Source organism: Lissotriton helveticus, chromosome 1_1 (genome assembly GCF_964261635.1).
Source record: "Lissotriton helveticus chromosome 1_1, aLisHel1.1, whole genome shotgun sequence".
NCBI classification, from domain to species: domain Eukaryota; kingdom Metazoa; phylum Chordata; class Amphibia; order Caudata; family Salamandridae; genus Lissotriton; species Lissotriton helveticus.
Window position 1 is genome coordinate 589151251 of NC_136057.1, and position 23152 is coordinate 589174402.

Consider the following 23152-nt stretch of genomic DNA (forward strand, 5'->3'; position numbering starts at 1 on the left):
GAGTTCTCAAACACCCTTCCTGCGGCCACTACTACTCTGTGAACCATCCCTACATAACAAATAGGCAAATACACTTGGTTTGAAAAGGCACCCTGAAGTCTTGCAAATTCGCTGAACCCTTTAGAGACATAAGTTTCATTCATGTGAAATGTGATCAGCCCAATCAGCAGGTTCATGCCCATCAGATGGGGCCAGGGGCGGACTTAGGCATGTGTAAGCTGTGCACCTGCACAGGCCCACCAAACCCCAGGGGCCACCACGCCAATATATATCCTTAATACAATAATCCTCTGAGGATGGATACATATTTGCGTGGCGGCCCCTGGCAGGAATTTGGTGGCCTCCGGCTCTGTTCCACTTCCAAACACCCTGACCCCCCCTCTTCACTGGCCTCCGCGCTCCGCCCCGCCCGGACCCCCTATTCCGGGGCCCCCTACCTACGCTCCCTGCCCAGGGCCGCCATGAGCCTAGAGCCGCCCCTGAAGGGGCGGAGTAGAGGCCGGACCATAAGGACGAAGCAGGGTCTACTTTCTCAGGCCCATCGGCACTCTGCAAAGAGGACAGCAGAGGGCTCTGAACTGCACTCACACTGCAATGGAACAGATAAACAATATCCTTTAGGAACCCCTGCATTATCTGAAGCTCTCCAGCTGACGTAGAACTGCGCTCCTCCCTATATGTTCCATCAATGAGATCCACAGAGGAGCTCTGAGAAGGCTGCTGTCAATCCACATAAGATCCTTTGGGAAGCAATGACAAGTATCCCCATCCTTCTAAGCTGAGGGGAGGAGGACATTTTGATTGAATGCAATCTCTAATGCATGTAGATCTGGTAGGGAGCTGTGCTAATAGGATAGGATTACGGTTCAGTTAGATTTGGAAACACCCAGAAGAGGCACGGGGAACCTCCAGGTAGTTTACTGTGAATCCACGAGGGAAGCAAATAACCATGATGGAGGAAAGATTTGTTTGAAATTTCTCAATTAGCTGGCGTAGTAAGATGCGTTTATAACAATCATTTGGCTATTCATCGTCATGCAAAATCAGCCACAGAATAACCCCCAGGAAAGAGATCTTGGTAAGAGTGGGTGCCAGTTAATCATTCATTCATGTACGGGAAGTGAAAAGCCACTGACGACTCTGATGGACAAACACAACCTCAAGCACCCTGAATAGGACTCTGGAAACACCAGTCAAACCTCACCGAAGAGTTTGGATAATGTTCGGCACCTATCACAAAGACATTTTTAGTTCCAAGCTGTATTTGGATATGTCTTGTTAAGCCACAGAGATAATCTGTTCCTCTTCATTAAATGCCTGAGAACTTATGATACCACAATAAAAATGTTCAAAGGAATCAAAGAATGAAATCACAGAAACCTTATATTAGCTACAGGGCTCGTGTATTTTTTTGTGATTACTTTCATCATATTATGGATGGATGTTTTTGCACTAATACATACATCATGACCCATATTAAAATAAACACTGAGGCACAATACAAATGCACTAATGACTTCCACTAAGTACCGAGGTGAGAAAGTAGGAGAAGGGCTGTTGGCAACTGGAACATTTCACTGGCTACAAAGGGCAATGCAACCTAACTGCAGTGCAGAGAACCAGATGCCTTTAGATCCACTTTAGAGGGCTAGAAGTCAAAGAAAACTGAGGCAAACCTACCATTTCCAAGTGAAGAGCATTGCTATTACCATGTGCTTGGGATATATCCTGGATTTTTGCAAAATTATTTGATGCCACAAAAGTAAATTATATGCTATCTGTAGTGTCTCAGGCTAGATCCAAAAGCCCAAAGGGAGACGGAGTCGTGCGGGCATGTAAGTTGCATGATAAATGAAACCTCAGTGCCGAGACCTCATGTTCTGAATGATAAAACTCTCTTGCTAGAAAAGTACAAATAAATCAGTGAGTGCAAAAGCTGTGGGTTCTTATAGAATGAACAGCTTCATGACCATGGTTCTGAAACATTTGAAAAGGTCCCTGTTAGACCTTGCTTCCTTGGCGTGGTCTCGCCCTAAACCTTTTGCCTTCAGACCTCCTGTTTCTACTGACTTTTTTTTTTGCTGGCCTTAGAACCCTTCACACTTAAACAGTGATAACCATTACGTAAGTGTTTTTGCTCTATTCTTAACATTGGCTTATACCCAATTGGTATACTTAATTTACTTATAAGTCCCTAGTAAAGTGGCCCTACCGGTGACCTGAGCCTGTAAATTAAATGCTACAGGTGGGCCTGCAGCACTAATTGTGCCACCCACTTAAGTAGCACTTTAAACATGCCTCAAGCCTACCTTTGCCGTCTGTGTGTGTTCAATTATAAACTGCCTTTCAACCTGGCAAAATAAACCTTTTGCCGGGCCCAAACCTTCTTTTTTAATCCATATGAGTAACCTTTTGGTTGGGGCCCTGGACACAGAGGGCAGGGTGTATGTACTTTTAAACTTAACATGTCCTGGTAGTGAAAAACTCTTAAAGAACCTTCAGAACCCATGTAATTACACTGAAATTACCTTATTACATTTTATAAGTGTGATTTCTAAACAGGAGCAGGAAAGCAGTTCATGTTTGATGTCACTAGAATTGGAATCCTAACTTACGGTGAAGTCGGATTTTAAATTACATTTTTTTAAAAGCCACTTTTTGAAAGCGGTCTTTTTCTTGCCTTAGCCATTTGGTGCCTGCAGCCTGTCTCTGGGTCATATGACTGTGTGTAACTGACAGTTGGGCTTTGTGTATTTCTCCTAGACAGACATACACAATGGGGAGCTTAGGTGTGACTGGATGGACCATCAATGGCAGGATGGGCAGTAGGAGCTGCGCCTCACCCCACTTACATTTAAATAGGCTGTATCCTGTCTCCACACGAAGGGCTGCATACCCTCTGTTGTTAGTCTGAGGCCAGGGCCAGGAAGGCAGGGCACCTATGCAATTCAAAGACATGCCTCTAGAAGCTTCTCCCCACTTCAAAGGCACAACTGGGTTTAAATACTCAACCTCAGACACCCACTCTTCAGTTCACTTCTGAATCTGTGAATTCTCTGCCAGGAAGAAGGACTGCCGTGCTGCTGAAAGGACTTTCACTCTGTCGGACTGATGCTCTGAAAGAACTGCTGCCCTTCTGTGCTGCTCAGCTGCCCTCTTGTCTGGGGAGGAAGAATTAGACCTGCAAATTCTTCTTGAACCCAGGGCTCCCAGAGTGACTCCAAAGGCTAGCCTGCTGGCCACCGAATCTAAGACTCAGGGACATAAAAGGCTCCCCAACATCCTGCACCGCCCATTGGCCTCAGCTGCAGTAAGCTCCTGACACGAATGTGGTGCCCCTCAGGTCTTGGACCCTTGGTGTGGCTCAGTGTGCTACAATCAAGCTTTCTGGTTCTTTCCAACTGCGAATGCGCCCGTTCGCTTTGAGAACTCGCCACTCACACCGCGACTCTTCGTGCTCCAGCATCGACCGCTCAGGGGGGATCGCAAATGCGAAGCTCCAGCAACACCTGCCCGCAATGCCGGATGGCTCTTTGAGCTACACTGACTGCCTCACGCGAAGCTCTCTCTGCTCCTCACAACCCTCTCTAATGCGAATAGGACTCTTTGCATGAATCCGAGTAGGTATACTTCAGTGGATCTAACCTGCTCACTATATCCAACCTGCACTCCATCGCTGTTGGATTGAAAGTGTGACTTTGACCCGGCCCAGCGGACCTAGTTGGTGCTTTGTCCTTTTTGACGCTATTTTCATAAAAATCTTTTAAAATTCATAATTCCGGTTCTACTAATTGCTCTATTTTTCTGACTAGGTGCGGAATCTTTTCTTAGTGGTATTTTTCACTGGGTTACTGTTTGAAGTGTTGCTCGAATACTTTACACATTGCCTCTTAGTTAAGCCTGACTGCTCTGTGCCAAGCTACCAGGGGGTTTAAGGCAGGTTAATTTGGGGTTTGCTTGTGCATTACTTTGATTGGGATTGTGGCTGCTGCTTATCCAGGGATCAACCCCAGCCAATTAACAATCCAATTCCTCCCCCTGAGAAATCTGCTGCATTCATAGGAAAACAGAGAATAAAAGTGAACAACCTGAATGGTTACATCCAGTCTTGAGTCATGAATATCCAAATGTTTGAGGTTACAGGGGCCAACTGACAGTAGAAGGCAACCACAACCCATATTAGGTTTCAGCTGCATTAGAAAATTAGGGACGCCTAAGGCGTCCAGGTGAAGGGGGCAGGGAGAGTGTACTGCCTCTTGGAATTCGACACCTGTTTTCTCTAATACTCCTGCTTAAATTCTGAATCAAATGTAACCAGCCGGCATTTGCCCGGAGTCTGAGCACGACTGAAGATTTCTATTGACTGTGAGATATTCTGACATAGATCCTACAATGTTGGGAGCTTGTTTTTCTTTAATCATTAACGTCTTGGAAATATTTTATCTGTAATTCCATAAGACGACTAGTGAATCCTGAGTTTGTATTCGAAGTGGGACATCCTTTCTAAATTGTGCTTCTTTCTTTTCACAGTTAACGAACTCTGTAAATGATTTAATAATGTACTCAAATGTGTATTACTAATCACAGTTTTCGAGGTGCTACTGTGCCAATTCTCTTAGTTAATGCTTTGGTGATGTAAGTTGGTTGGTGATTGGTTATTTATTTAATTTATCAGTGAAAAGGCTAATATCCCAACATGAATATCTTTCACTAGCTTTTTCAATTGCAGAGAGTAGCTCATTGTCATGCTGGTTAGATGCCTCAGTGAGATAATGCTCTCCGCAGGCATCTCTCATGATGTGCGGGTCAGGAGTATGGATCTGAGCCAGGCTAACTTTTCCTTTAATCCTTCAAAGGCCAGTGAAATAAGAATCATTAGACTGGGTGAAAATAACACCTGGCATTTGCAGTACTTAGAATTGGTGTAAATGGCGAATGAGAGGCTATGAAGCAAGGTACTATTATCATGTTTGTTAGACACCATCATGTACATAATAATGTTATGTACTCACTGTTTTATCTGACTACTTAAGTGAAATGTTTATCACCAATTGTAAAGCTAGCTTGTTAGTGTATGCTATGCTACCACATTACTACTCACCAAAAAACAGAGCTCAGCTTCAAACTATACATGTTAGACAGAACCTCTCAACGGTATCAACCACTGCTGCAGTACGTTTTATAGTGAGCTACTACTAAGCTCCCAATAGTGCCCAACTCCAGGAACGAATACAGTCCCCCAACATAGAATATTAAACAAGATATCTCAAATCATCAGTTTCTATATGCCAAATAGTCTGCTATCTCTGAACTACATGAATGCTTTTTGCTAAGTCCCATCCATGTATATTTATGGATTGGCTTGCACCAACCCAACATCCGGTTGACTAAGCATTGCTTATCCTGCCTGTCCATACCCTGACAAACTTATCAGGAGGATGGATGGATGGATGGATGGATAGATGGATAGATGGATAGATGGATAGATGGATAGATGGATAGATGGATAGATAGATAGATGGATAGATAGATAGATGGATAGATAGATAGATGGATAGATTCCCTGAAAAACTAAAGGTAAAAGTGATTTTGTAGTTGGGGGTTGAAATGAGATAAGAACTAACATTAGAAAACTGAAAAACCACTGAAATTGCCCAGTTATACTTTAGTGAACTTACTATAACTTCCACCCCATTGTGCACCACTTATGACCTCACATCACTCATGACATATGAAATGACATAATTCATAATATCACTAATGACATCTCAAATTACATCATTAATAACATCAATGATGACATCACCACATTGTGAAAGTGTCATATAGGATTTCTTGCCTTCAAGTACATCAACAACCCACACCAGTGCCTAATTTTGAGACACCACTGTATGATGATGATCAAAATCTTTGCCTACATGCTGAACACATAGCACATCTGCCAACTCACCCACATTAAGTGGATGTTACTCTTGTTTTATTGGTATTCATCCACCAAGCAAACAAAAAGCTGTTAGAGGCTTTGGTGAGATAGCCCACTTTTTAAACCTTGAATATCCTCCAAAAAAAGAGTTTATTCTCTATTTACCCTACTGGGACCACCCTCTAAAGACTTCCTATGACCTACATTTTTTTGTCAATTTGACTGGTATGCACTAGCTAATCACAAGACACTTTCAGCCTGGCTTTATGAAGCACCCCTGCAGTTACTTCAGCTGTGCACAAGCAGTGGTCCAACTCTCGCTGTACGTGCCTTCAGCTGGGCACATCGGGCTTGGCCATAGGCTCTGCAAACCACCCCACGGTGCGACCAACCCTTGTTGTGCAAGAAATTGTTTTCTAGAATGTTGTTGTTAGCCAATCAGTTTGTTTCAACATTGTTAGACAGATACCACAGTACCAAAGTGGTCGATGGGAGAATAAGCTGCCTCAATCAATCAGGTCTGAGCATTTATTTATTTTTTGTTCCCCTGGAGTACATTTGTACCATACTGCAGAAATACTGTATGACCAAAAATCCATATAGCTCTAATAATTTCTGAAGGTTAACCTCTTCCCTGCCTCTTCCCTGCTAATGCCCTGCTTACCTGCCGAGAGCCTTCGCCGACGCCGCCAGCAGCGCCCCAGCCGCCGCTGGGCCGCCCGCTCTGCCGGACCCGTTCCCGCGCCTCCTGCCTGCGGCCCCCGCCCCCCCCCCGCCACACGATTGGTTAACCCCTTCCCGCCTCCCGGCGGACCCGCCCTCCCTGCTACCCTCTTAAGGGGACCTCGCCTGCCTCTAGGGAGCGACCACTGCGCCTCTGGCCTGGTCGCCCCCCTGCTCCTCTACGCCTGCCACTGCTGCCCTGCTTACCTGCCGAGAGCCTTCGCCGATGCCGCCAGCAGCGCCCCAGCCGCCGCTGGGCCGCCCGCTCTGCCGGACCCGTTCCCGCGCCTCCTGCCTGCGGCCCCCGCCCCCCCCGCCACACGATTGGTTAACCCCTTCCCGCCTCCCGGCGGACCCGCCCTCCCTGCTCCCCTCTTAAGGGGACCTCGCCTGCCTCTAGGGAGCGACCACTGCGCCTCTGGCCTGGTCGCCCCCCTGCTCCTCTACGCCTGCCACTGCTGCCCTGCTTACCTGCCGAGAGCCTTCGCCGACGCCGCCAGCAGCGCCCCAGCCGCCGCTGGGCCGCCCGCTCTGCCGGACCCGTTCCCGCGCCTCCTGCCTGCGGCCCCCGCCCCCCCCGCCACACGACTGGTCAACCCCTTCCCGCCTCCCGGCGGACCCGCCCTCCCTGCTCCCCTCTTAAGGGGACCTCGCCTGCCTCTAGGGAGCGACCACTGCGCCTCTGGCCTGGTCGCCCCCCTGCTCCTCTACGCCTGCCACTGCTGCCCTGCTTACCTGCCGAGAGCCTTCGCCGACGCCGCCAGCAGCGCCCCAGCCGCCGCTGGGCCGCCCGCTCTGCCGGACCCGTTCCCGCGCCTCCTGCCTGCGGCCCCCGCCCCCCCCGCCACACGATTGGTTAACCCCTTCCCGCCTCCCGGCGGACCCGCCCTCCCTGCTCCCCTCTTATGACGCCCCCTCAGCGACCGCTCAGCGGACGTGCGCAGCGGGAGCACCGATTGAGCGCCGAAGGTGCGCCAAAGGTAAGTCCGTCTGCGCCCGTCCGCGCCTGGACCGCGCCCAGTGCCAGGACCCCTGGCCCCCACCGACAGAAGACGACCCGACGGACATACGACGCCGCCACCCTCAACGCACTCAACGCCGGCCGAACCCCTGGATGCTACCGAGCCACCCCGAGACGCACCCACGGACCCTTCATCTGCCAGTCCTGCAAGTTCTCCTGCACCCGGACCTGCACTGCACCAGCACCCACCAAGCCGAACTCCAGCAGCAGCCACCTGAAGTGCATCCTGCTCAACACCCGCTCCGTCCACAGACACGCCGTCGAGCTCTGGAACCTGCTCGACACCACAGACCCAGACGTCGCCTTCCTCACGGAAACCTGGATGAACGCCTCCTCAGCACCCGACATCGCCATCGCCATCCCGGACGGCTACAAGATCATCCGGAGAGACCGCGTCAACAACACAGGAGGAGGCATCGCCATCATCCACAGGAACACCATCCGCATCACGACCAACACCGACGACACCATCGCACCCGCTGAACACCTGCACTTCCAGATCCACATCAACCCCAAGACCACCCTCAGAGGCACCCTCATCTACAGACCCCCGGGACCACGCACACAATTCAGCGAGGACATCGCCGACTTCATCAGCCCGCTCGCCCTCCCCTCAGCCGACTACGTCCTCCTCGGGGACCTCAACTTCCACCTGGAGAACAACGACGACCGCAACACCACCACCGTGCTGGAAAACCTCGCAAACCTGGGACTCAAGCAACTGGTGACCACCCCCACCCACCTCGCCGGACACACACTCGACGCAGTCTTCTCATCAAGCAAAGACATCGCCTTCAGCCACGCCACAGGACTCCACTGGACGGACCACAGCTGCGTCCACTTCACCTTCAGAAGAACGACGACCCACCACCACCAGCAACAGGTTGCCCGAAGAAGCTGGAACAAGATTACAGCCGACCAGCTCGCCGCTTCCCTGAGTCAGCACCCTCCCGCCAGCTCAGCGAACCCCAGCCAGGCCGCCGACAACCTCACGAAGTGGATCAGCAACTGCGCGGACGAACTCGCCCCTCTGAGGACCCCGCCCAGCAGACCCGGCAGCAAGAGAGCCCCATGGTTCACCGACGAACTCAAGAGCTCCAAGAAGAACTGCCGAGCCCTCGAAAAGGCCTGGAGAAGGGAACCAACACCGGACAACATGACCACCCTCAAGCTGGCCACCCGGAAGCACCACCAACTGATCCGCGCCACCAAGAAAACTGCATTCAAGGACCGACTGGACAACAACGCACACAACTGCAAGGAACTCTTCAACATCGTGAAAGAGCTCTCCAACCCCAACGCAGGAAACAACGACATCACCCCATCGCAAGACCTCTGCAACTCCCTCGCCTCCTACTTCCACAACAAGATCGCGGACATACACAACAGCTTCAGCAGTCAACCATCGCACACAACGACCGCAGCAACGCCACCCACCACCAACCTCCGCGCCTGGACTCCGATCAGCACCGATGACATCGTCCGCATGATGAACTCCATCCACTCCGGATCTCCGACCGACCCCTGCCCTCACCACGTCTTCAACAAGGCCGACACTGTCATCGCACCCCACCTGCGGGACATCATCAACACCTCCTTCGACACCGCCACCTTCCCGGAGAGCTGGAAGCACGCCGAACTCAGCGCTCTACTAAAGAAACCAACAGCGGACCCCACCGAACTCAAGAACTACCGCCCCATCTCGCTCCTCCCGTTTCCAGCCAAAGTCATCGAGAAGACCGTCAACAAACAGCTGGCCGCCTTCCTCGAGACGAACGGATCCCTCGACCCTTCACAGTCTGGCTTCCGAGCCAACCACAGCACCGAGACCGCCCTCATCGCTGCCACCGATGACATCCGAGCCCTGATGGACAACGGAGAAACAGCGGCCCTCATCCTCCTAGACCTCTCCGCCGCATTCGACACGGTCTACCACCGCACCCTAGTGCAATGCCTCAGCAACGTCGGAATTCAAGAGAAGGCACTGGAATGGATCGTCTCCTTCCTCGACGGAAGAACACAGAGAGTCTGTCTACCACCGTACAAGTCAGAGGCCACCGAAGTCATCTGCGGCGTCCCTCAAGGATCCTCGCTGAGCCCCACCCTCTTCAACGTCTACATGAGCCCCCTCGCGCCCATCGCACGCCAACACAACCTGAACATCATCTCCTACGCCGACGACACCCAGCTGATCCTCTCACTGACCAACGACCCCGCCGCTTCCAGAGCCAACCTTCACGAAGGGATGAAAGCTGTAGCCGAATGGATGACGACCAGCCGCCTGAAACTGAACTCAGACAAGACGGAAGTCCTCATCCTGGGCTCCTCGCCCTCCGCCTGGGACGACTCCTGGTGGCCCCCCGCCCTGGGCTCCGCACCCACACCGACAGACCACGCACGCAACCTGGGCTTCATCCTGGACTCCTCCCTCTCCATGACCAGGCAAGTCAACGCCGTCTCCTCGTCATGCTTCAACATCCTGCGCATGCTACGAAAGATCTTCCGGTGGATCCCCACCGAGACCAGGAAGACGGTCACCCAGGCCCTCGTCACCAGCCGACTGGACTACGGCAACGCCCTCTACGCCGGAACCACCGCCAAGCTCCAGAAGAGACTCCAGCGGATCCAGAACGCCTCAGCCAGACTCATCCTCGACATCCCCCGACGCAGCCACATCTCCGGACATCTGAGAGACCTGCACTGGCTCCCCGTCAACAAGAGAATCACCTTCCGTCTCCTCACCCACGCACACAAAGCCCTACACGACCAAGGCCCGAGCTACCTCAACAACCGCATCAACTTCTACGCTCCCAAACGCCACCTCCGATCAGCCAGTCACGCCCTCGCCGCCGTACCCCGCATCCGAAGATCGACAACAGGAGGAAGGTCCTTCTCCCACCTGGCCGCCAAGACCTGGAACTCCCTCCCGACCGACCTGCGCCTGACCCAAGACCACCTTTCCTTCAGGAAGAAGCTCAAGACCTGGCTGTTCGAGCAGTAGCAGCACCCCCCCCCCCCCCCAAGCGCCTTGAGACCCTCCGGGTAAGTAGTGCGCTATACAAATGTCCATGATTGATTGATTGATTGATTCATGCCCAACCCGAGTTCCTATTTAAAAGCTAATATCTAAAATAAGAAAGGCTATATGGATTTACAAGAACTCACAAAAAAGCACACTTTTCATAATAAAGTTATAAAATTTTGCTACATTTTGAGCTATTTTGTTCAGCCATTATTTCTGTATTGGACAGCAAAGTTTCCAATGGAAAGTAACATTGGACAGCCCACCTTTGGGACCTCTCCCCCAGCTTCTCTTGGTTCCTGTTTGACTGATCAGCACGAAGTTTCCCAGGAAGGAACCAACGTATTTGAACTTTTTTTTTTTTAAAGTTTCATGCAGACTGCGCCAAAGTTAAGTTACTACAAGAAAAGAAAAATGACTTTCCCATGAAACTGTGACCTAACTATAATGCGTGTGTGTGTGTGTGTATATATTATATATATATATATATATATATATATATATATATATATATACACACACATGTATTTTATATTTGCAGGCTGTTGGCGTGTGAAGGCTTGCACCCGAATGCCGCTGGTGTTTGTTGAAGAGCGTCCGCCTACAACTGCTAAATTAATCCAAATTCTATCATGGTACAAGAGGGATGGCACTCCAGGCACGATTCTTTAAATCAGAACATACTTTATTTCGGCTGATGATCAAGGCTGACGGGAGGCCGAAACGTGTTGAAGTGTCAATATATATATATATACATACACACACTAAAATGATGTGCTTCACAAAGCATGACACCTGACCAGTATTTCGGTGCCTCTCTGTGAGTTTTCTATAATTGCATCCAGACACATATCACAACAATGGATATATGCCAAAAACAAACCACACCAGTAGTACACATTGGACACATACACATTTCCTGGCACCATCAAGAGCACATCATAACATCAAAGTGATATGCTTGGCTATATATTGCCACCTAAACAGGACAATCATATTATCTAATAAACCTAAATATCAAAACCATGCAGAACAAATTACCTTAAACATTGCCTACCTACATGAGCAAAATATTGCATCAAAGTGGTATAATCAGCTAGTGATGCCTCTCAACAAAAGAGTCTCCTCAGGCTGAGCAATCAACAATGTGCAAAACAGTGGAATAAAAGAAACTCACTCATCCATACACATAATGCACTACAAAAATGACTGACAGAATCGTACACAGCATGACAACTTGCTGGACAGACAAAACTCCAGTAACCAAAAACAGTGACAACAGACCACCTTACCTCCAATAAATGAGAAACCTTCAAGCATGAACCGCATTCAGGGCTTAGAAAGTGAGATGCACGCTTGCCCACAGTATAAGTTTTCTATCCAATGTTGGCAATATAGCCTTGTGGGTTGCCATTGCATTCAATCGGATGACAGTCAACCCCAGCTTTTTGTGTGGGAGAGGCCATGATGTATGGGTTAGTACAAAACGCAGTTGGGAGAATTACCCCATGAGTGGTTAGAACCATCCACTGAATGCATATAGATAGTCTTTCAAATTATGAGGTGCTGGTAAATTACTTTTATTGACTTGAACGTCACAGTCGCCTTATGCTGCTGTGTCTGGGAGGAAGTATGAGTGCAGTGTTGTGTAGGCAGCTACACAAGTAAACCAGAGTCTGGGTTTGGGTGCCGTGATATCAAGTGGATGGTGTGGGGTTACAGGGTGGAAATGTTTAGCTACGTAACTAATACCATTCGAATTGGAACAGTTGCCTTGAACCCGTCATATATCTACTGCACTGCCACATCTTGTTTTTATTTACGATCATACGAGTGTCTGGGACCAGATCTTTAAGAGCCGGATCTGTGTTCATAGTAAGCATAGTCCACGATAAATACTAAATCAATTCCATCAGAGGTCTATAGGGTCTCCTTGAATTTCGCGATGGATTGAGTACTTTACTAGTTTTCTAAGACATAGCTTTGTAAATGTTAATGGGTTCGCAGAGATTGACAGGACTATAAGCTAATAGACTGGGCTCAGGTGGGAAGGTGGACTGAAAACTTCTGAAAAACAAACAACGGAAGCAAACGAAAGAATGAGTTCTGAGAACTATATGGAGGAACTTTTGGGGCCTTTCTCTGAGGCTCTTGTACACATGAGCCAATTCGTGCAAATGTGGCACTTGGAAGGGGCTAAGAAGGTTTACAAATCTGGACAGGTCATCTCGGAGGAGAGAGGCACTTTATAGTGCAAAGAAAGTCCTGCTTTCATGAAATGGAACATTACACAAGATTAGACGCACATGACATCAATTGTGCCTATCTGAAAATATCGTTTGATTGCGTCAACCAAACAGCTGTGTTGTAACAAATAACTGCGCAGATCATGTTTTTTTAGTAAAATTAAAACATATATTCTGCCATTGGAACAGGTTTAAACAGAGAGCAGAGAAAGGTCGGGAAAACGATTAGTGAGAGAAGGAAGAAAGGCTGCGAGTGGGAGAGAGAAAGGTGGGGGGTGAAAGGCTGAGAGTGGATGTGGGGGAGAAACAGTGGGCGTGAGAAAGAGTCTAAGACGAGTGCGAGCGGTTTGCAGGGCCACGAAAGATAGTGTTTTTGAGAAAGTGAGAGGGGAAAAGGAGATTGATTTTAAGTGTCAGAGATTGAAAATGAGTAAGTAAGAGAGTGAAAGAGAAAGGTTAAAAGCGTGTGAGTTTAAGTGGAAATGAAGAAAGCGTGTGAGGGATACAGGGAGATGAAAAAAACGAGGGTGAAGGGGAGGTGTGTGTGTGCATTCGTAAAATAAAGATAGTGGCAGTCTAAGAGTGGAAATGAGCAAGAAAGTGTATGAGCAAGAAAGGAGAGGGGCATGTGTGAAAGAGGAGTGCGCGCGCATGCGCGTGGAACAGCTGAACCCACACACCTCCCCTGTTGCCTCACTAAATACAGCTGCAGTACAGCTGAACCATTGTTTGCCGGCTTCCCCTGGCCAGTGGCGGCATGAAAGCCACATTCTTGGGCAGTAAATAATCAGTCTGCCTGACCCCCCAAGAACCCGTAAGACACATTCATTTCCCCCCGGAGGGCAGCCTTCTATTGTACCCCGGCAAGGCCCGGGCCTCGCGCTAACAATGCACAATAATTGCAACTGCCACGGTAGTCAGCAGGAAAAATAAACCCGGGCCTGTTTTCACAGCTTACTGCCAAACCCGACCCATCACCTAATAACCGTGCCCCCGCCCCTGTGCACGGAGCAGCACGGGGCTGAAATGTGTAAAACGTGCACCTCCGAGAGGAGAAAGCAGCCGCCGGAGCCCCTCGCCTTCTAGGGCTGCGAGGGCTGTTCACGTTATCTCCACTTCACACATAGATGCTATTTTTCAGCTTAACTTGAGAACAGGAAGGCGATGGGGAAGTGAATGGTTTTAGGCAAAGTCTGCTGCTGGGGTGTCTGATCGTTACCCAGCACTGCTCTACTAAACCGAGAAGTCACAGCCATTGAGGGAATGTTTAGAACCGCCAGTATATGCAAAGCGCACCGAGGCAGCTTCAAACCAAGCGGCGAATGAAAGCATTCAACAACCACAGAGAGTGCCGTAGGCCTCTCGCTTCGTCGCCTGGAGCAAGAGTCCACACTGCCACAGGGCTCGTTCAGACCAAATGTGTGACCCTGGCCAGGTACAGTCATGAGTTCCACTCGGCGGATCTGTCTCACGTGAACATCATCTGAATACCCAAGGGTAAGAGATTTGGGGCTGAGCGAGACATAGAATACAGCAGGCATTAGCAAAGCCATTCGGTCTGGGAGGAAGCGTTGGCTTTGTCAATGCTTGTGTCGTTTTTTTCTCAAAACTTCATTATTGAGGTAGTTGTACTGCTCACGTCAATCTAAAAAAGAAATACCTATTGTATTAAACCAAAAATAGTTTAATTTTCAAAACACCCACGTTCCCATAGCAGTCCCTGGCACAGAAAAGAGCCACTCTGTGCGCATGTGTGCTCTTTCGAAAGAACAGAATGCTGTCACTCACAGCGAAGTTAGCCAATGGCTAAGGGGGTTAAGCCTTTGCCGAAGGCTGTATGCAGTAGTGGGTGGAAGAAAAGTGTAAATGACATAACAGGAGGCCAATGAATGAAGAGGAGTGGCTGAATGCCCCTATAAGTACGCGTATAGTGTATGCAATTTTAGGAAATTGCATTACTAACTTAAGACCTTAAAAACAGCGCGAAAAGAGAATGAAAATGGATGTGCAATAGAGGAAGAAAGGGGGAGGAGGGACCGTTCGGTAACATGAGAAAAAAGTGTGAAAGGTAAAATAAAAGAAATGTAGAAAAAGAAAGTGTGAACGAAGGGAATTGTGTAAAGGAAGAAAGACAATGAAATGCAAAAAGAAGACCGAAAAAAGGCATGAAATACAGCTCTAAACTAACGCAAAGGGACTAATAGTGGTAAATAAGAGGTTGAGAGCAATTCGGGCAATAAAGTGAATTGTGAACGTAGAAGATACACGTGACTGGTTCAGATAGTACAATCATACCACGATCTACTAAGAAATGTGTGGCAAATACTTGAAACATGTACAGGACACGAAGGCCCCTCCAGCATTACGCCCAGATATCAGTCTCATTGAAAATTAACTCTCTTTTAGGCAAAGGCTCAAGACCTGGCTTTTCCCGTTGGACTAAGTGTGGCTTTCTTTCTCCTTATCTGGTAGCGCTGAGATGCCCAAGGGTGGTCATGCACTTTATAAATCCCACAAACATAAACATAAACATTAAAATAAAGCTTTGTAAAATGTAAATGAAAGGTAAACATAAAATTAAAAGGGCTGATATAGTACATTTTACATTGAACATTTCCAGCATGTGTACATTTTCCATAACACCAAGTATACATTCAAATCATAAATTATACCACAAGAAGAGGTCAACCAAACATCAAGAAGGGCAAGAAGCAGACCTGATTCACTCCTGGTTAATGCAACAACTACTAACTACCCAGAAGACGCCGAAAGCGACAGTCTGGCGCACACTCTACATGTCCCAAGCTGTTGTGTTGTGTTGTTATTACCTTTTATGTCTCCCAGGTTCCCTGATCCCATGGCCAGGAGCTTGTCTTTCCAGTCCTTCGACAATAGCTTTTCAATACTGGGGGTTTCTGGGGGAAAGAAACAAAAAATTAATTAATAAAAGGGAACCTACACGGTTACACAATGGAGCGCAGAGGCAAGCAGTCAGTCCCCTTCCCAGGGCCCCCGGCGGCAATGACTTCATCAACAACCCGATAAGGAGGGGGGTGGGGTGGAGGGCAGAGAAAAATAATCTGTTTTGTCACCTGCTGTTTCAAAATCATTAGCTTTTCCTACCGCCGAACAAAGCTACACTAATTCTGAATGACAATGGCAGCGTCTGTAAAAGCAGCGGCTCCGTGGTTTGCAAGCCAGTGAGCAGGTTCCTGATATAATGGGTACTTGTCATTTTCAGAGTGCAGGAAACAAATATTATGTTGCTGAAATGCAGGCTAAGCACGGCGAATCAATTCACCCAAGCTGGGTGTTTACACGAGGCTCACCGGTATAATGTGGCTTAAATACCACAGGCCTGTCTCAGGCTCAGCAAGGCGAGGCCTCGAACAGAAAGAACGGCCCGTTTATTTCACGGGACTCGACATGTGTGTGACAGTGGGATAAGGAGTGGAGGTTTATAGACCAAAAAAGGAAAAGAGAAAGCACAGGTGGAGCGTATTTTACTGTTTTTATCAATTCACAAACATTCCCAGAAGTACCCCCTGGAAAGCTGAGCCAGGAATAGATTTTGCGGCATACTTTTAGGAATGTCACGTGACTTTAAAAAAAGCTCATATTCACCTGTGCAGTTTTCTAAGCATGATAACTCCACACAGACAGTAACTCTACTTTTTTTCTCAACCGGAAACAAAATTACAGTGAAGATGTTCTTTCCCTCCGACCCCCACTAAATCTGGTGGGTATTCTTCCCCCTTCCCACTCCGGAAGGGGATGGAGTAAACATCTGGCGATTTCCGGCGTAGAATGGCAATGGAAAGGAGTACTTGTTTGACAAATAACGAAGATAAAGAACACTGAAACAACCACTTCCCACTCCATCAGTGGGAATTAGCGGTGTGGATGTGTCTGCTAACGTGGGGAAGGGGTTCACACTCTCAAATGTGCGTGCATGCTAGTGTGACGGAGAGAAAGAGTATGTGAGCCTGGAAAAGAACCTGCGTCTGTGATTGTGTATATATATGTCAGTGCGTGTGTGTATGTGTGAAACAGTGTATGCAATGTGTGTGAGTACATTCATCCGGGTGCAAGTATGTGTCTGTGCGTGAGTAAGAGTGTGTCCCCACATGGGACGACCGGGCTCACCCTCCCCACCTGAATCAATGCCCAGGTTACAGCCTGGGAATGGCACTTCCAGTAATGAATGAGGACTTCGGGGCCGGGTGGAAGTGCCCTAGGCCCAGGCCTCGGTGTATCCCGGTAAGCCTGGACCGGTCTCACTCCTGCATCCTCTGGCTCCACCCCCTTTAACCAGCCCTCGGCCCACCTAACACTGGCCGCAGGCGTTCTGCTGGGTCGTTTATGTGGGTTCTCTTGGAGGGGAGATTGTGACACGATAAAACGCCTGCAGTCGTGTGTATCAGTGGTGGGTTAAAAACTCTAATATCGAACACCTGTGGGCGCTTCTCGCAGCGGCCTCAGTTGCGGCACACTGAGGGAGTGTGCGGGAGTACGTTCCCCCACGCTCTCTCCCCCGGGGAGGGGGCTGCTGGGATCCCACTGTGGGCGACCGTGGGGCTTTATCCTGCGACTCCTGTGGGAAGGACCGTGGGGTACCTGGGGAGGGGGGAACCGGCGTCCTGTCAGGCGGCTGTCACAATCAGTCCCTAAAATGGAGGTCTACAGGTGACTTTGCTAAAGGAGACGAGAACTGTCTGCTTCGATTCATTCATGCTTCTAATGAATGCCTGATGCTCTGGAGTGAATCCTTCTACGCTTGCCCATTGCTACGCAGATAACGGGTTTCCTGTATAAAACACTGGTGAGAGAGGACGGACATAGGACCCTCCTTACACCAACAACAGGGCGGCTGGCTGCTCTGATTCGCCGACTCGGACCTGCAGCCTGTGAGTGTGTGTGAGTGCCGCGCCTCTGTGTCACGAGGGAGTCTGGACACCAGCTTGGGAGATATGTAGGTGTGAGAGGTGTGTGCAAGAGTGCCAATGCGACTATGATGGGGTGTGTGGCAGACAGTGCATGTGTTTGAGTGTGTCCGAGGAATCGGGAGAACATTATATGTGGCAGAGGGTGTGAGGTTGCTGGAAATCTGAGCGTGGGTCTGTGTTTTGGGAAATGCGTGCTGTGGTCGCAGGTGTGTAAACGTTAGTGAGTGTGTGACAGCGTTGCAGTGTTTCGGTGAGTATCTTTGCGAGTCCGGGTGCACGTCAGTCCCTCTGTGACGGAGTGTGTGTTTGTGTGTCACATCTCCAGCCGTTCACCATGCGTGGTGTGTTTGTCTGCCAGGAGAAGTGAACGTGTGGTGGAGATTAGGAGTCATGGTGTTAAAGGCATGTGTGCCCAGCTTGTGCACTGCCCTCTTTGGCAGGGTGGCAGGCGCAGGGCTGCATACAAATGCTCTAAAACCCTAGAACAATGGGCCGGATTCAACAATGTAATTGTACCCTCACGTCAGCACTTTGATAGGCAGACCATTACCACAGCTTTCAGTTCCACGGTTACCGCCGCATTCAGCAAGGAAATGAAATGCAGCAGATAAGTGTCCCAGTGTGAGCCGGGCCCTCAACAATGGCCGCACTTATTATCCGCATCCAAGAAAAAAGGCCCCGCTATCCGGGCACTCTGGTGTTTATGCCTATTTGGATGTGTTTGGACATGTGTTTACCCCCTGCCGGGGGGATAAATGCGCTGCCTGTTAACTCCTCAAAGGAACTGTCTGGCCCGGAGGACCCACAATTATTAGAACCTGGTTAATTTTCAGCACAGAAGAAAAAAGCGCGCAGGCCTCATTGTCTCCCTCTTCACTCTGCAGACTTTCTGCGGCTCAGACGTGAAGCCTGTCAGCAATCTGCGGTGCCCAGTGTGAGCGCGGCGCGTCGTGCAAGCGGGTGGGGGAGGGGTATCAGCCCCTCGTGCAATGTATCCCGGGCAGGATTCAGCGTAGGGATGGGGAAAGACTCAAGGGTCTTCAAAACAAAATGACAAGGTGAACGGAACACACGTCTGCAATGGGTTGCTGCACCAAGCTGAATCGGGCCCTGGGCCTTAAAAGACAACATCCCAGCCCCCTGTTGCAGCAGCGAGCTGCATACAACAGTTTGCTAGGCTTTGGTCCACCATGAGGCCAAAGTAAAACCAAGGAGACGCATTCCCAGATATTTGTATAGCCTCTAGTACGGATATCTTACATTCTTTCGAATTGCTCCCAAGTTTGTTTGAAAAGGGAAAATGCAAAGGAAGATTGAGAGGTTATCGACCGAAGTGGGCCTGCTGCGAGGAGAGCCTTGAAGTTCATGGACCCACAGCGAAACTCCGCCACTAAACCGCACACAGGCCTTCGCTCTTCCCCTCCCCGTCTGAGGTGTCCCTGACCTGAAAAGAACCCCCTCTGTCTGAGGGAGGCCCTGCGGGCCCTGGAAGCAGCAGTGGGCTCCCCACAAGTCACCTCAGGGAAGCACGACAGCACTCGGTGGCATGACTGACTCAGTGTGAACACCTCGCGCGAGCCTTTCCAGCACAGAAGCCAAATTACACAAGGCGCTGTGCTGTGCCAGTCCGCGCGCTTTTACCCAGCCTGCCTTATGCGCACCCTGCTAACATATTCCAAATGGGTGCGTTTCCATATTCTGTTGCCTCCCGGTGACAAACACCGGATGCAACGCACATTTGCAAACAGGGCGCTCGTCTGCGGCTGGGCTGCGGGTGCTCTGTCAGCCAGGGGAGCCACCGGCCCTGAGCGGGCCAGGAATGCGGCAGCCGAGCTCATTGTGCGCCACAATGGGCGCGGGCCCCCGCCCCCGGGCACCGCGCTTTACTTTCAAGTCTATTGTCAGAGCGGCCGGGACAAAGCTTCCCCTGCAGCTAGACAAAATATGTGCGCCAAGGAACAGAGCTGGTCTGTCCGGCTGCACGCACTTAAAGGTGCAGTGCTGGGATTCCAGGGGCCGTGACGCGCACCCGCACCCGCACCCACGGCCGGGCCACCTAGCTTCACACGTCCATCAATATTCACTCTTCATGTGAAAAAGCACGACCGCTCTTTCTGTATAAGTTTTACCGGCGCGATAGAGGTGTTTCAACACAGCATGTGGCGCCTAGTATCCAAAATGCATCAAAACTCACTTCTGGCCAGGCCAGGTCTTCTATTGCAGCAAACAAAACATGTTCAGGTTTTTATAAAGCATTTTTTTACTTAAAAATGTAATTTCCCAAAAATACTCCCTTGATTTTTTTGCTATTTGTTTTCAGGAGACATTTTCATAAACAACAAACCGGCAACAGAAACACAATTTACAATTCTGCGTATAAGAAGTTACTTCTCTGTGGGATGTAACTACTTTGAGGCTTTACAAATTAATCTTAATAACATTTTCTTCTCTAAAACGTAGCCCGAAAAATACGTTTTAAACGGAAGAGGCTGAACTTCCCATATGTCTGCCTTCCAATTCCTTCTGCATTCTACTCCTAAGCAGCTTGTGGCTGACAAAGCTTTAACCTGCAAACCACAATCTTACACTGATGACAAACTTTTTTTTACAATCCTACTCCTAATCAGCAGAAACACATTTCCAAGTAACACTTATCTAGGGGTACAAAACAACATTAATGAGATGAATTAAATAACTACTACAGAAGAAATCACCTCATAAGTTCAACAAACATATTGCACTGGCAAACCAATAGAATGAGTGTGAAAGTTGGGCTTCAACAGCAAATGCACGTAGACAAATGTTAATTTAACAGCTTCCACCCGTGTTTAATGAGGCCGAGTTTGTTATTTAAAACGTGTGTGTGTGTGTGTGTGTGTGTAGATGCGTTTTGTACCCTTTTACAGACTAATAAACACCCCACTGATGTCTTCCAGTAAAGGTCTCACAGAACAATAGAGGAGGCATTAACACATGAACCGGAAGTAATTAATGTCCCTGGGGCGACACCTCGATGTTTTGAAAGACCTACCCAATTTCAATAGAATTTAGAGTATTTTGGTTAATGTTTACACTGCAAAACATGTGTGTGCGCTGTCCGGGTTCACTAGTGGGAGTGGAGTGTACAACAAACGTTAATGCCCATGGGCATTAGGATAAAAGAAAGGCCAGCGCCCTAACTTCTGCACTGCGAACATCGAGCGCATAAGCAGCCGCGGGCTGTAAAACACAAGAGCTCCGGGAACGTCACCAGGACCGTATTATCATATCAGAGAGATGTACATGTGCGGCGGGCAGTGCACGGCAAACATCACGTTGGCACCTGCGCTGGGAGCGGGGCTTGCACACAGTGTCCTCCCTGGCAAATAAAGAGTGCAACATTATGTGCCGGAGACACTGTGACTGCCCCCGTGCGATTCTTGCCCTCCAACTTCTCGTCACCCCACACATATTTGGGACAGTGCCCACAGGTGGGCTGCTCTGTAATGAGCACCAGCCATTTTTGGAGGAGGCACGCCAGCTTCTCACTACAGGGTTGCTAATCTTCTATTCTCTCTCTCTCCAAGAAATCCAAATTAAGACCAAGTCTGCCATGTCCTGCAAAGGGGCTGCCTTTCCCAACTCCAACCTAATGGGCAGTGCCCAGGGACAGACCACGTTCCGCGCAAACCCCATTGCTACTCGGGTGGAAATAGACTATACAATAGCACATTTCGGTTTAGCGCTTGATTTGGCTTCAAACCGCAGTACACAACAGTTTTTAGGTTGCCGTAATTAAATAACACTTATGTTATAGACTTCGGTAGGATTAAAGACAAGATTCGGTAGTAAACCCACTCCAGTTTGCCGCAAGCACCTGCAGCAGTTGCACTAACCCTCTGAGCTCTCTTCCCCAGATCTGTCTGCCAAGAAGGCAGAAAGGAACAAACACCCGAGAAACCGCGAGCACAGGCAGGCATAAAAGGCAACTGCACAAACATTCTGCCAACAAACAAGGAGAAGCCCCACTCCGTGGCTGCCCGAGCCCGTGAGACTTCAAATGCTTCCCTTTAACGGGAGGGTTTTATTTCAAGACAACCAGCCTCCTTCCAAAGTGTCAAATGACTTCAAACAGGAGGAAGTGCAGCCATATGTTTGCCCCAAGGAGGTTCCTAATCGCCACAGATCGTTTTGTTTAAAAGGACCCCTAAGAGCAGACGTAATTATCAGTCTTTATATACAAAGTCTGTCTCTGAAAGACCACATGCAACAGGACTCGGCAAAAGCACAACCCAGTGTGCGCGTGCAGTCCTGGGCACCCAGTCAGTCTCCAAAAGTTAAAGCAAGGTTTGTTTTTCAACATCGATACGAGCTCGAATAGGCTACTTGCTAGATTATAAATCTAAATTCAGCAAAATACTGATCCCAAAGCACCCCAGTTTCGCAGACATACACACGGGATACAAATAATTTGCACAGGATCACACTGTTACGGGAATAAAAAAATGAACATAACTAAAACACTAGTCCTCTGTACCCAAAACCAACAAATAATTTACTCACTCGATCACAAATCAAAGAGATTGCTGCTAATAAATGTAACAAAGCCAAGAGTTTGAGGTCTATCTTTTGAGACGGAACAGCCACCCATCGCTTTTAACACTACAGTTTACCCACCTCGTCACGATGAACACAAAACAATAACTGCTAACACTCCGTGGCATGCCTGCGTGCACTACAAGACAGCATGTGCCCGTGTAGGCATAGCGCCACAAAGCACGCCGAAGCACTTCGCCATGCTGCTAAAGGCATCGATGCCACTGGTGCACATCCAGCACTATGCCTGAGGGTGGCAGAGATGTCAGTCCTGCTCACGAGACACATCTGATCCGACTACAGCTCTTGGCTACTAGTGATAGGGGTGGCAGCGCTGCGCGTGGCACAGCTCCCTGACGCACAGGGCTCAGACGCCAGGAAGGCAAAGACACAAGCATGCACAGCTCCGTGCTGAGCACTGGCAGGGGTGCCAACGCTGCCCCCGGGCACCGCTCCACGCTGCTGACGACACGTCACATGGCACAGCCCCCAGGCACCCCCACACCCCAAAGACGCGCCGTGGCCCGCACCCCCATGGCACGGAAGTATCACAAGTGGAGGAGCAAGCTTTACTTGTGCGGCGGGCGGCAGCGGGGCTCCTCCAGCCGGGCTCCGGGGGCAGCAGGCAGCGCGGCCGGCTCCCTCCGTCCTCGGCCATGCCTGCGGGGCTCAGGCTGCGGCTGGGCGGGCCGCGGG

General features: G+C 49.5%; 1 protein-coding gene across 3 annotated transcripts in view; it reads right to left on the reverse strand.

Moving 5' to 3' along the window:
- Positions 1 to 23152, reverse strand: part of SOX5 (SRY-box transcription factor 5) — a 454156-nt gene that overhangs the window by 208826 nt on the left and 222178 nt on the right. For 2 of the 3 annotated variants that reach the window (XM_078674095.1, XM_078674096.1), the window contains one exon: positions 15764 to 15850. In XM_078674095.1, coding sequence (XP_078530221.1) covers positions 15764 to 15850 — 87 coding nt within the window. Of the gene's footprint in view, positions 1 to 15763; positions 15851 to 23029; positions 23105 to 23152 lie in introns of those variants that run through there. The other variant, XM_078674097.1, reaches the window with a different exon arrangement.